This window comes from Mirounga angustirostris, unplaced genomic scaffold (assembly GCF_029215605.1).
Source record: "Mirounga angustirostris isolate CCGP_5_RB_7025 unplaced genomic scaffold, mMirAng1.0.hap1 SCAF_13, whole genome shotgun sequence".
NCBI classification, from domain to species: Eukaryota; Metazoa; Chordata; class Mammalia; order Carnivora; family Phocidae; genus Mirounga; species Mirounga angustirostris.
In genome coordinates, this window is record NW_026991721.1 from 54,759,177 (window position 1) to 54,772,741 (window position 13,565).

General features: G+C 52.2%; 2 protein-coding genes across 4 annotated transcripts in view; one reads left to right on the top strand and one right to left on the bottom strand.

Moving 5' to 3' along the window:
• Positions 1-13,565, top strand: part of CHRDL2 (chordin like 2) — a 31,661-nt gene that overhangs the window by 1,919 nt on the left and 16,177 nt on the right. Inside the window, 1 exon segment of the mRNA XM_045894435.2 lies at positions 9,511-9,623. Within this exon segment, the coding sequence (XP_045750391.2) occupies positions 9,511-9,623 (113 nt within the window).
• Positions 10,679-13,565, bottom strand: part of POLD3 (DNA polymerase delta 3, accessory subunit) — a 113,912-nt gene continuing 111,025 nt past the window's right edge. For all 3 annotated transcript variants that reach the window (XR_010406979.1, XR_010406980.1, XR_010406978.1), the window contains exon 18: positions 10,679-13,016. The gene's annotated coding sequence lies outside the window, so the exon portion shown is untranslated. The remainder of the gene's footprint in view (positions 13,017-13,565) is intronic.

Here is a 13,565-nt window from a genome sequence, read left to right on the forward strand (position 1 = left end):
TAAAAGTCTCCTCCCCTTCCTTGGGCCCCGGAGGTTTCCTCCTAACACTTACCTGTTGTTTCTTAAAAGGGACTTACCACAGAATGCTCTCCATGCCTGCCTCCCTTCCTCTTGGCATAGCATTCTTAGCCCCCAAGGCTTTTCTCCAAGCATCACTGCCCTGGATACATCTCTGACAGATGTACCAGAATCAGATCATTGTGCAGGATTGCTGATGTCCTACCCACACCCCTCCTGTCAACCTCTCGTATCTTGCCAGCCCTTCATCACCTTGCTGGGTCACACTTCTTCCAGCAAACTTTCCTTGGCCACCCACGCCCCTTCCATCTCCTTCCTCTGCGCCTCCACTGGCCTTCAGGCCCCTACCTCTCACTGGGTCCTGCCAGAATTCTATCTCCCCTACAGCCTGGAGCTTAGCTCCACACATGCAAGAAAACTACTCAGAGCAGACTTGAATTAAGGTGAGGTGGACTGGCATTCAGAGGGGTGTGTTCAGATTCTGGGATGTCAGAGCTGAAAGAGCCTTTGAAAATCATCTGCTTCCACCTGCAATTTTCCTATCCTTATAGTTAAACTGAAGCCCAGGAAGTGGGAGAGACTTGCCCAAGTTCACACCGCAGATTTATTAAAGAAAAGAATACATAGATGTGTCACTTATTGATTATGTGCATTGGGACAAATCACTTCCCTTCTCTGAGCTTCACTTTGTCTAGTGCTGACTATCTATGAATCTAGGAACAATCCTATCTATAGGCATTTGCCAGGGTCCTATTTGGGGTCTCTTAGGAAGGTCTTTGTCTTAGTTCAAGTAAGATTCACCAGGAGATGTTTTATGCACGACAGGCCTCAGGCGCTTTCAGAAGTGATGCCAACAGATGGGAATTCTCAGGTCTGCGTCATGTCAGACTCCTGAGGTGGCTCAGCCCTGCAGAATGCCAAAGGCCTGTGAGCACGCATGGCAGTTTGCTCCTCACAGTGCAAGACTATTCAAACAAAGGTTATTCTGTCCTTGGCTCTGCTTCCAGCCACAGATTGAGTTCAACCTGGACGGAGTCTCAACTCTGGCCAGGTGGAACCACAGACATGCATGATGTTAGTCAGTTTGGGCACCCATCCCTCTGTGGAATGAGAACCTGTGTAATGTCTTGACTCCCTCTCCAGTGCTCTGCCCCTAGGTCAGTGCCTCTCTATTGTGCTCTTCCCTTACTAATTGCTACCCCCACCCCCACCTCCCCTTAAGGTATCTGGCATGCTTCTGCTTTCTCTTCCCTCCCGCTGTCCAATCCTGCTTTCAGGAGACAGTTATCAAGTAAAAAGATCAATCTCTCTATCCTCACTCCAAAGGTAATGCGTATGGTAGGTATTGGAGCTTCTGTCCCCAGGTGACAGGATCCCAGACTGCAGAAGTAGAGAGGGGGCAGAAAGGGAGCTCCCGTCGGATGACGTGGCTCGGAGGACAAATTGGAGTCAGAAGGTTCTGACTTCAGCCTGGCTCTGCTAATTCCAGCCGTGACACCAGACAAGTTGCCCTTCTCTGCCCCTCAGTTTTCCCAGCTATAAAGAGAGATGGTTGACCCAAACAGGTCACCATTGAGGACCATTCTGGCTTTAACATCCTGTGATTCTAAGACTCTAAGATCCAGAGACGCTTGATTCTGAGTCTGCTCTGGACTTTGGAAAAAGGAAGTTGGGGGAGTTTAGATCTACAGCCTGGTCGTCCTGCCCTCAGACACCAGGAGAGCGTACCTAGAAGGCCTAGAACAGTGGGTGTGGAGGGAGACCCACCAGTAGGGACCCTGCCCTGCTGTTCAGCTTAGCTGCATCCCATCTACCCGTCCAGATGTACATGGGGGAAGGGGGCACCCGAGCGAAGGCTTGACATCTGGCTCCAGGCAGGCCCCTCCCTGGGTGGGTTAGGCAGTTCTGCGCCTCCTCCCTCCCACCAGTAGAGGTCTCTGTCTCACTCACTCGCCAGCAGGCGGAGCCCCGCGACAGCTGCACAGGGTTCCAGCTGTTGCACCTGTTCCAGGACTGGCCTCTCAAGTTCCCCCAGCCACTAGCCATGGCGCCGGTCTCTGGGGGAGGGATCCTGGGTCCCTTGGACTCCGAAAGAGAAGGACTGGTGTGAGTGCGGTGCCCCTGGGAGGTGCAGCGCCGAGATCATTTCAGGCAAGCCCCTGGACAGGATTGCATCTCGTACCAGAGAAGGCCGTCCGTCCCAGTCTTCTTCTGATACCCGTTCTTATAGCCCGATTCTTCCTTATGGCTCACCTGGATCCTTCTGTTTGCACTTTAAAGCCTCTTCTTCTGGCCCTGCCCCTTAGGGGAGGGATGAGCCTATAAGCAGCCCCCCAGATCCGAAGACTGCCACTGGAGTTTGTGCTGGCATATATCAATGATCTTAGGCGAGTCCTGATCCCTCTTCTAGGACTCAGTTTCCACATCTGTAAAATAAGGGATTGGATGTCATCTCTCAGGCCCTAACTTTCTAAGATACCGTGAATCTAAGTGTATGTGTCCAAGGCAGAAGAGAATGTAAATAGTCTCATCTCTGCCCCCCTGACGCTTGCCGGTAACAGAGCTGCCCTTCCTGGTTTGACAGTGCCCTCCTTTGAGGTCCTTCTGTGCCCCTGAACATCTGTCATGTGCCAGAGAAGAAGAGTCAGGTTCAGAGAAGTGAGGGCCTTTTCCCTAGGTCACCCAGCTTCGCCCCTGAGGACCTGAGGTTTTCACTTCTGATTCCCTCCCCCATTGGGTGCCAGCGCCCAGAGCAGAGCTTATGTCTGGGAGGGAAGCAGGTTTGTTTTTGTAAGCGGGAACCATAAATAAATAAAGTATGGCTGTGTGGGCGCCAGGGAAAAGATGGGAACGTTCTCACATTCCCGCACAGCTGGCTCGCTCAGGTCCTTGCAGGCTGGAGACAGGTTAGCCACAGTCCCGGCCCTCTCTCCTCACACCCCACACCCTCTGGTCCCCTCCAGCTTCCCCTGCAGCCCAGAAGCTTCTTTCTGGTTGTCTTTTCTGCTTCCTGTTGGAAGAATTCCCAATCATATTACCCACTCCTAACTATCCCCTAGGAAGCCTTTATCATAGCATGAGAGTTTCAAGGCAGACTGTGGGATGGTCTTGGATGGGGCAGATTAGAAATTCTTACCTACATGTGAAGATCATGGAATTGTTCATCCTCTTACCTGCCCAGGCCCCTGACCTTTTTGTACATGGTGGTGTGTGGTTTGGGAGTTCAGTTGGCAGATGGTGAGAGCTGGAAAGGGGAGGTCAAAGGTTAATTCCTGGTAGGTGGCAAGGTCAAAGTGCTAAGAGGGATTTGGCTACCTTATCACATGATGAAGTATTCTTTTTGTGAAAGAGGTTTCCAAGATTAAGGACCATCAATCACCTCCTCTTCCAGAACCTCCCCTCTCCATTGACTCCGTTCTTTCATGGTGCATTCATTAATCCAGCGCCCAACTCTGTGTAGGATCCGGGCAGAGCACTCGGAGATACACAGATTAATGAAATATGGTCTCTGCTCTCAAGAAGCTCACAGTTTAGTAAGGAAGAAGAATGCACTTAATCAGTACTTCTAATCCAGTGACGAGAGTTGTCGGAGAGGGCTGAACCCAGTTCTGCGGGAGCGCCAAGGAAGGACTGGCCGCTGGCCTGGGAGGGTGGGGCGGCTTCACGGAAAGAGTGGCCTCTGGACAAGCTTTTGAAGAACCAGGCTGAGCGGCCAAACACGAGACGGAGAACTACATTCCAAGTGGAGGAAACAGCACAGGAAGGCGCGCAAGTGTGAAAGAGCCTGGTGGGGTGGTGGAAGAGAGATATTCAGCAAGAGGAGGGGAGGCTGCACACAGGGCCACCGCTGTGAGCACGGCTGGAAAAGCAGGCAAGAGCCGGCTCACGACAGGCTGGGGTGACGTGCCCTCAGTTCAAATTAGATCACCTAAGTCCAGTCACTTTCAGTCAGTATCAAGCTAGGGAAGCGCTTTGGCTGCGGCCTATCCAAGTGGACGCTTCAGGCAAGCAGGGGAGCTAGCCCCCAGCCTGTGCCAGCCACCTGCAGTGAGTGGCCTCGCGTGAACCACGGTCACCGCCACCCCTGTGCCTTTGCGGGTAGCTCCCGCTGGCTGCCTGACAGGCCCTTCCCCTCTGTCTGCACCTTGTTAACTCCTTCAACGGCCAGGTCCTGCATCTTCTCGGGGACGCCTTCCCTAAAGCTTCTGTGCTTCCACTACCATAAAACTTGTCACACTGTATGCACAGCTGACCCTTAAGGTTAGGGGCACCAACCCCCGCACAGTCAAAAATCTGCATTGAACTTTTGACTCCCCCAAAAACTTAACGGATAGCCCACTGTTGACTTGAAGCCTTACTGGTAACATACACAGCCGATGAATCCATCTCTTGTATGTTATATGTATTATACAGGAAGCAAGAGAAAAGAAAACGTTATTAAGAAAATCATAAGGAAGAGAAAATACACATAGAGGACTGTACTGTAAAAAATCCACTAATAAGTGGACCTGCACCGTTCAGACCGATGTTGTTCAAGGTCAGCTGTATTTTATCTATCCATCTTCTGCATTAGGCTGGGAGCTCCTCGAAGATGGGGACTGTGTCTTGCTTAGTCACGGCCCAGGCCCACCAATGTGCGTAAGACCTGATACACGAAAGCTCAATAGCTGAGTGAACAGCAGGAAGTAATATCGCTATTCCTAATGATACTAAGAAATCATAAGTAATGATAATAACAGTCCCTGCTTGGCGGGTCAGGTGCCCCACGTCCACCTGTGGTTTAGGCCTAAAGCCACAATCCCATCCTGGACTGCTTCTTTTCCCTCCCCACCCATATCCAGCCTGCCCTACAGCCCACAGCCCACCCACCGTATTTCCCAAGTATTCCCCAAATCTGCACTTGAGCCCATGGGCACTGCTTCTATCTTGGTCCGGGCTGGCAAGCTCTCAAAACCAGCCAATACAACAGCCTCCCCTGGCCTCTCTGCCTCCAGTTTTGCCCTCCAACCCCTCCGATCAGTGATGGTGGTAAAATGCAAACCTGACCACAGGCATGCCCCAGTTTAAAGGTTTAAAACTTTTCCATGGCTTTCTTTTGCCCTCTGGGCTCTCAAGGCCCCTCATGAGCCTCTTCCTCGCTCTCTGGCCTGATCTCCAGCCTCTCGCCCATCCTGACCAGTTTGATCTCTGTATCCCAGCCTTGAGGTCTGTGTAAGCAGAGAGGGTGTTGGGGAGTCTGGCTTATGAGTGTGGCTAGGAGAGTGTGGGGAGCCACAGGAAACAGGGTTGGTAAGGTTGTAGATGAGGGAGGTTTGACCTCAGTGGCAGGTACCATGAAGTTCATGCCCTAATGGGTGCCTGGGGGCTGTGCATAGAATTATGGGAGTAAAAGGAATACCATGAGAAACAGACTGTTAGGGAAGTTTGGGGTCAGCACCCAGATCTGCTTTTTGTTTTATAGCCAACTATTTAATTGAGCATCTAATATGTGCCAGGCACTGGGCATATTACATATATTATCTGATTTAATTCTACAATAACCCTGAGAGGTAGAGATTATTACTAATCCCATTTAACAGCTATGGAAACTGAGGCCTAGAGTGATTAAGTAACTTGTCTAAACTCAGGCTGCCGATAAAAGCCAAATCCGGGGCACCTGGGTGGTCAGTTGGTTAAGTGTCTTACTCTTGATTTCGACTCGGGTCATGATCTCCGGGTTGTGATCTCAGGGCTGTGAGACAGAGCCCCTTGTTGGGCTCCCCACCGGGCAGGGAGCTCTGTCTCCCTCTCCCTCTGCCCCTCCCCCCGCAAAAAAGCCAAATCCAATTTGAGCCCCCACCTATCTGATTCCAAAGCCAGGGTCTTTGGACTATGTACACACCACCACGGAGTGAGGGGTTTTGAGGGGTATGAGACCTGTCCAACTTTAATTTTTCTCTATCTCAAGCCTGGAAGAGGGCCAATTATCCTTTTCAAATGAAAACTTCCTCCACTACTGTCTTTTTCCTGGATTAAATATCACTGCTAGGGGCCATTAACTCCTAAAGATCCCTGAGAGAAGGCCCAGTGCCCCCCTGAGTTGGGCAGAGGGAGGATGGGATGATGCATGGTGGTGGGTGGAGAGGGAAACAGGGCAGGACCAAGGCTAGGACCGGTATGGGAAGGCCACAGAAGACCAAAAGGAATAGATGGGAAAGGAGGGGATATGAGAGACAGACTTTGCCTCCTTCTTCGTGCCACCCAGGATCAGCCCCACTGGCTCCCTGAACCTTATCCTAGCCCACGTCGGAGCCCCTGAGAACCTGGGTGTATGAGACCATCAATACATCCTAAATCATGGAAGCTTGAAATGATCAGATCTTAGAGCCTGGGTGTATGAGACCATCAGTACATCCTAAATCATGGAGGCTTGAAATGATCAGATCTTAGAGCCACAAAATTGTACAGTTCTAGAAGCTTTCATGTTCTCATGAAATGTAGGCTCTTGGAAGCACAGAATTCTCAAATCTTGAATCTTAGAAACTTAGAGTCTTGGAGTCTTAGAATTGTGAAATCATGGATTCATAAGCACTATCTGTGCAGAAACCTTTGGAGATCAAAGTTCACCTTCGCCCTTATTTTGCAGAGGAGAAACTGAGGCTCAGAGAAGGAAGAGTCTTCCTCATTGTCACAGAGTGAATTCGTGGCATAAGGAGCTACAGCTCCTTCCACCAGCCATTAGCAAGGATAGAGGCTGATGCCAGGACTGCAGGGATGGAGGCGGCTGCGGCCTGGCCCTTCCTCCCTCTGCCTGGCGTTGGCATGGCCTTGGACCCTCACTTCCCTGGTGTAAGGGGGAGCCCCAGGCAATGCCACCCTTCCTTGTGCCTCTCACCTTGGAGGGCGTGGTAGGCTGGGGTTGTGGCCGCAGGAGGCCTCCTGGGGTCGCGGGACCAGCCTGCCAGGCCCCCCATGTTCTCAGCGGCTGCCAGGTCTGTTGGTGGGGCGGCCTGGGCATGGGCTGAGACATTTTCTCTGTCTCCATGCTCTGAGCAGGCAGTGAGGGGGAGGGGTGCCAACTGGCACGGGAGCCAGGCTGCGGGGCCGCCCCAAGGAAGGTGGGAGAGGGTTTCTTCAGCAACAAGGCAGAGACCTAAGGCCGCCCGGTAGTGTCGCAATCGATCCTTCCCTGGTGGGGGGAGGGGACTGAGGAAGAAAGACATTATTCAGTCCTTGGAGAGTTGGGCTGGCTCTGACAAGCACCCCAGCTGGGGCTGTGTCCCGCCCTCTCAGCCAGCAGAGGCCGAGAGATAAACACAGCTCATTTGATACGGGCCAGCCGGGGGGCCTTGCTGGGAAAGGGATCTGCTGTCCGATCCCCCCCCCTCTACTTTGGGGAGCTGGGGAGGGGGCGGGGAGGGAGCTCAGCCGTGTGCTCCTAGGGTCCCCAGGAAGCACAGACTCTGGAGGCATCATGACTGCGGCCTCAAGTCTTTGTTCTGGGAGGCCCGAGAGGCTGAGCAGGAGCAGTGCAAAGAGCCAGGGGCAGGCCAGTTTCAGCTTCTTACAGGGGAAACTTTCTAAAGGTGAGGACTGGCCCTGAGCTCCTCTCCTTTGGAGGCGTGTGTCGGACGGTACCCCAGCCCACCCCCCAACACTGAGAGGGAATTCCTGCCCTGCTGTCCTGCTAGTGTGTGGCTTTCAGTTCTCTGCGATTCTATGAGTTCAAATGTCAAAGAGAAAGACCTAGAAAGCAGGCAGGAGGAAGTGTGAAAGGCAACCTCTAGATTCTAGAGGTCTAGGGGACGAGGAAAAAAAATAGGGAATAGGGTATGGTGGCCGCTGAGGCAGAGAGTGGAGCCCCTAGGCCCTGGGATCGGGCACAAAGCCATGGAGAAGGGAGGTGAACTGCAAGGAGCTATGCCCGGGAGTGGAGTCCTGGGTTCCAATCGCCAGGTGGATGGCCTAGGCAAGTCACTCAGGTGCTGGATCCTCGGTTTTTCCATCTCCTTTTCTCTTAATGATGGTAACGATCCCAATAACCCAGCTTAGAGGGACTGGATCACCTATTCAAGATGACCCATCTTGCAGGGTCATTGTTACCACAATTATCATAATAATAGCATTCAACAAGTGTCAGGAACTGGGCTAAGTAAGTAAGCATTTGACAAGCATTATCCAATTTCATGCTCAAAACAATAATGTCAATGGGGTAATTAAGTAATTTATGTAAAGAGAAGATAGTAAATGTTGGCTCCTTTTTCCATAGCTCAATCTCATTTAATTCCATAAACCTTTGTGGACACTTAGCTTGTGCTGGGCACCTCATTTCCACCCTAGAAGAGCTCAGCTTATTCTTTAGGTAATGTAGAGTTTTCCTGTAAGAATGACAGCATCCCTTCTGGCTTGTAAAAATCACCCACTACCTGTGAGGAGCAAGGGTGGCAGGGATAGGGCCAGAGGCGGGAGGATGGGGCGCGGGGCTGGAAGCCCGACCCGGAGCCCTGAGCCAGGGCTAGGTGGTGGTCCAGTAAGAGGGGAGGGGGAGGGCAGGCTGGGCGGCTGATGGGGTGTGAGAAGGGAGAGAGAGGTGGTTTCAGGAAAGCAGGCTTGCAGGAGAGGTATCTAACCTAATGAAACAAACTTCCCTCATTCTTAAAGCATTCCCTTGCATATTGACAACTGAAACGCAGGTCACAAAAATAGCCAATTGATGTGCAGTCATAGTAGTAGCATTGACTATATTAAGGATATTTAAAAGTCAGCTTTCTAAGAACCCTTCCCTAGGCAGCCCTTGTTTTCCCCATTTAAACCCTTTCATCACAGCTCCCTGAGATAGTAGGCTGTGAAAAGCAGGGGAGGAGCTCTGAGTGGCTTTATTGAAAAGGTGGGTCACAGGACCCAGAGAGAAGGTGTGCGTGTGTGCATGTGCGTGTGTGTGTGTGTGTGTGTGGAGAGAGAGAGAGAGAGGGTCAGCAGTGGGAAGGATGTGTGTGTGTGTGTGTGTGTGTGTCTGTGTTTGCAGAGATGTAGGAAATAAATAAGCAACATGGGACCGAAAGAGAGGAAGCCGGTGTGGTTATGAGGGTAGAAGGAGCACTGAACTGAGAGTCAGGAGACGTGGGCTACCATCCCTGCTGGGTGACGGACTTCCTATGTGACCTAAAGGTGTAATTTATCCTCCGGGGCCTCAGATTGTTCATCTAATAACATTTATACCACAGTTTAAATCTGTGAGCACTTTCACTGTTTGATCTTCCTAACTGTCCTATGAGGGAAGTGTTAAGGTTCAGAAAGGGGCAGTGACATGCCCCCCGTCACACAGCAAGTGTGTAATCAAGCTGACGGACTCAGATATTCCGGGCCCCTGCCTGGGAGAGCACATCTGGTGGGTTCTCTTTCGCCTATCTGGTCCAGATGACATCCTTCCTAGAGCCAGAGAGAAGGAGGCACGAAGCAGGATCTTTGGGCTGGAGCCTCCCGGGACTGACAAAGCGCTGGTTGGTCTGCCAGGTCCAGACCTGTTCTGCCTTTTCCATGGGAAGAGATATGCGCCCGGTGAAAGCTGGCATCCCTACCTGGAACCACAGGGCCTGATGTACTGCCTGCGCTGTACCTGCTCAGAAGTAAGTTCCTCTGGCCCCTTGGCCACCTGTGACAGGTGGGGCACCCCAGAGGGAGGGTGGGGCCGCGCCTCTTCACCAGTGAGTACTCAATGCGCGGGGGCCCCTGTGCACCTGCCAGAGATAAGACACACCGCGGGGCAGTGGCTGGACCGGGCTGGGGAGCTGGGCCCTCCATCTTTCAGCCGGCCTTCCTTCCACCTTTGCTGCTGCTGGCCTCGCCTATGTCCCAGGACAAGAGCCTCTCTGTCCTGACCTCCCATTCCTTCCTCTCCTTGGGCCCTTTCCTCCAGCCACCTCTCTTGCCGCCCGGCCTTAGGATATGTTCTCCCAACGCCACTGGCTCAAATATTGGTTCTTTAAGCCTTCACCCGAATGCAACCCCTTACCCCCAACAGCCTTATTTGATGCCTCACCTGCAAGGGTGTCTTCTTCTGGGATGCCACATAAGTTTCTCCGTCCCTTCCTCCTGATCACTGTTGGCCAAGGATGATACTTTTCTGTGCCTGTCCATTACTGCCCCTCCTAGATGGAGCCCCTGAGAGCAGATCTTCCTGGGCGCTCACTCAGGCCCAGTTTGGTGTCCTGCCAGAGGCTGACCTACCAGAGGGGCAGAGACCAGATCTTCTTCTTCTTTTTTTTTAAAGATTTTATTTATTTGGGCGCCTGGGTGGCTCAGTCGTTAAGCGTCTGCCTTTGGCTCAGGTCATGATCCCAGGATACTGGGATCGAGTCCCACATCGGGCTCCCTGCTCGGCGGGAAGCCTGCTTCTCCCTCTCCCACTCCCCCTGCTTGTGTTCCCTCTCTCATTGTCTCTATCTCTGTCAAATAAATAAATAAAATCTTTTTTTTTAAAGATTTCACCTATTTTTCAACAGAGAGAGAGAGACAGCGAGAGAGGGAACACAAGCAGGGGGAGTGGGAGGGGGAGAAGCAGGCTCCCTGCTGAGCCAGGAGCCCAATGTGGGGCTTGATCCCAGGACCCTGGGATCATGACCAGAGCCAAAGGCAGACGCTTAACTGACTGAGCCACCCAGGCACCCCAGACCAGATCTTCCTGTTCACCTCTGTCTCCCCCAATCCCACCCCAGCACCCTCCACAGAGCCTTGTACTACCAACTAGGTGGAATAAATAAGACCCCCATGTGGTCCAGAATTCTCAGGCCAGGTATGAGGGTGGAGGGGTGAGGATGGAGGGGGAGTGATTTGGGAGGCTTGCAACACCCTTAGCTCTACTTCAGCTGCCTGGGGCCCAGCCTGGTTGGTGTGAGATCCTTGGCTCTTTCTGTCTGGGTGCTGGTGCTGGGGTGGGGTGGAGGGGAGGGGAGCGGAGACAGGGTACCTACCCGGAACCAGCCCCTTGGTGCCTGTCTTTCCCTGCACAAAGCCAAGAGAGGAATGCGGGGGGCCTGTAAGAGTCTCCCTCGTTAAGACAATACTCAAAGTGGGAGCAGAGAAGAGCTTCTGAAAGACACTGGGAAGTGGGGGGTGGGTGACCAGTCCCCCTCTTGACTCTGATCACTAGAGTCTCATTCCTCCTGGGAAGTTTCCCTCTGATTCCCCACTCCTTCTCCCATGTTGGCCCGAGGCAGAACACTGGTTCCAGCGTGGACACAGCCCCCCACAACCGCCTCCCCTTGGTTCTCCTTAGCACATATGAGGCCAGTCAGCCTTTACAAAAAGAACTTTATGAAATATAGCCAGACAGCAGAAAGAAAACCATAACAGAAAATTCCAGACATATCATGTGGTCCAGCTGACAAAGTCCCAGTTTTGTGATCCACTGGAGTTAATTCATTTCTCCCTCCCCAGAGTTCACACATGCAGCATTTCCCCAACCCAAGCGACTGTGCGGGTATCTCCAAAACATACCCGGAATCCCTCCACTTCTCTCCACCATCACCGCTCCCCTAATGAAAGCCACCTTCATCTCTCCCTGGGCTGCTACATCAGCCTCCCAACGGGTCTCCCTGTTCCCTCTCTAAGTCCATCTTCCACACAGCAGCTAGAATGATCTTTTCTGCACATAAAACTGATGGCGTTATTCTACTCTTAAAACCTTCTAATAGTTTTTCGTTGCACCTAAAGTAAAATTCAAATTTCCTGCGTTGGGCTCTGCAGGAGCTACCTTCTGCCTTTTTCTCAGACCTCGTCTCCTACCTGCACCAACACTTCAGCCTCAGTCCTACCTGGTTGTTCCTCCATCTGGATGTTTTCCCCCACGAGATCTTCTCACAGATGGTCCCTCCTACTTGCAGTTCATCACATACTTGTGACCCCTTATGAGGTTTCTTTGACAGCTGTTATTAAAATAGTCTTTGTTAACTCGATCACATCACCCTGCTTTATTATTATCATAAATTTAACATTTGAAATGATCTTGTTCCTACTTGTTTATTGTTTATCATCTGTCTCCTGCTCCTAGGATGCACGTTCTGTGAGGGCAGAAACCGTGTTGGTCTCACTGCTATGTCCCTAGAGCTTAGAAGAGGGCCTGGCACCCAGCAGTCACGCAAGAGATACTGAATGAATGAAGGAGTCCCCACCCCAGCCACCAGAGGTGGCTCAGCATCAGGGAAAGTACCCAGATCCAGGAGACAGTGCTCATCAGTTGTGTGATCTTAGGCAACTCAACTTCTAGGACAGAGGCTCTTTCCGCATTGTGGAAGTGTGGATAGCTGTACCTACCCTGAGGATTGCTGAGAAGATGAAGGGACGTCATATATTTATATATAAGATAAAGCCCCTACCTAGTAGCCACTCAGCACATGGTAGTTATGACTTCCCTGGCTGCAAGGCCTGGTCACCTGCCCATCCAACCCTTTGCCTGTCTCCACCTTATTTCTGGCTATAGGTTGCTGATCGTCTCCATCCCTTGGCTCCTCCAGGGCCAGAATCAAGAAAGAGATCCTAACTCTTCAGGTCACACAGTTCCTTGAACTCCACCCTAGTTACTCATCTGAGGGGCTCAGTTCACCCTCTAGACATTCTAAGTACCCAGGAGCGCCAGGCCTCTAGAAGGCCTAGTTCTGTGGACTCTGGGATGCCCCTTAGTGTTGTTGAGTCCTTGTGAGCTGGCCATCTTGTGGAGCAGTGACCCCAGAGGGGCTGGGGGCTGGTCCAGGGTTTTCCGTGGGGCAAGAGGTGCTGTGGGGAAACTCAGTGGGCAGGGGGGCTGGAAGCAAACCTGCCAACTTCCCAGGTGGACAAAGCTGGCTCCATTCATCTAACCAAGAGGCCCTCTAGCACTCCTCTCCTGGCTCTCATTCATTCACTCCCTCCTTCATCCAGACCGGAACAGGCACTGTTGGAGGGCACCTGTTGGAGCAGGGCCCTGAGCTGATGATTCAGAGATGAACAGACCAGGCCTGGCCCTTGTTCTTGGGAATCCATGGCTGAAAAGACAAGACCGATGTAAATGGTTCATTACAACACGGAGGGAGAGTAAGGTGTGGGATGCCTAGGTCGGGCCGACAGACCAAGGGGCGGTGGCCTCTCTCTCTTCAGCTCCTCTGTGTCTGCTCATCCCCTTCTCTCTCTCTCTCTGTTTCTCTGCCCCATTCTCTTCCATTTGCTGTACATGGAAAAGCCTAAGGACTCTGGGCCCCTCCTTTGCTGGTGCTAGCTCCAAAGCTTCACGTGACGTTACCCAAACCTCCCAGAGATTCAGGGAGTGGATCATGAAGCCCTGAGCCTTCTCCACATCAAGTTTCTAGTCGTGTCCCCATCCCTGTCACTTGCCCCCTCTTAACCGTGAAGCTCGGGCCCAGAGGGAAAAGAAGGAACTCCCCAAGTTAAAACAACAACAGTGAAGATCAACATCAGAATAACTCCAGCCTTTTACTCGTATTTCTCAAACACCAGGAAGGGGACACAGGTCTGTGCAAACCCATGCACACTGCACCCTCCTCTGTGCTGGGGTGTGCGAGCAGGGGAAGGGGAGG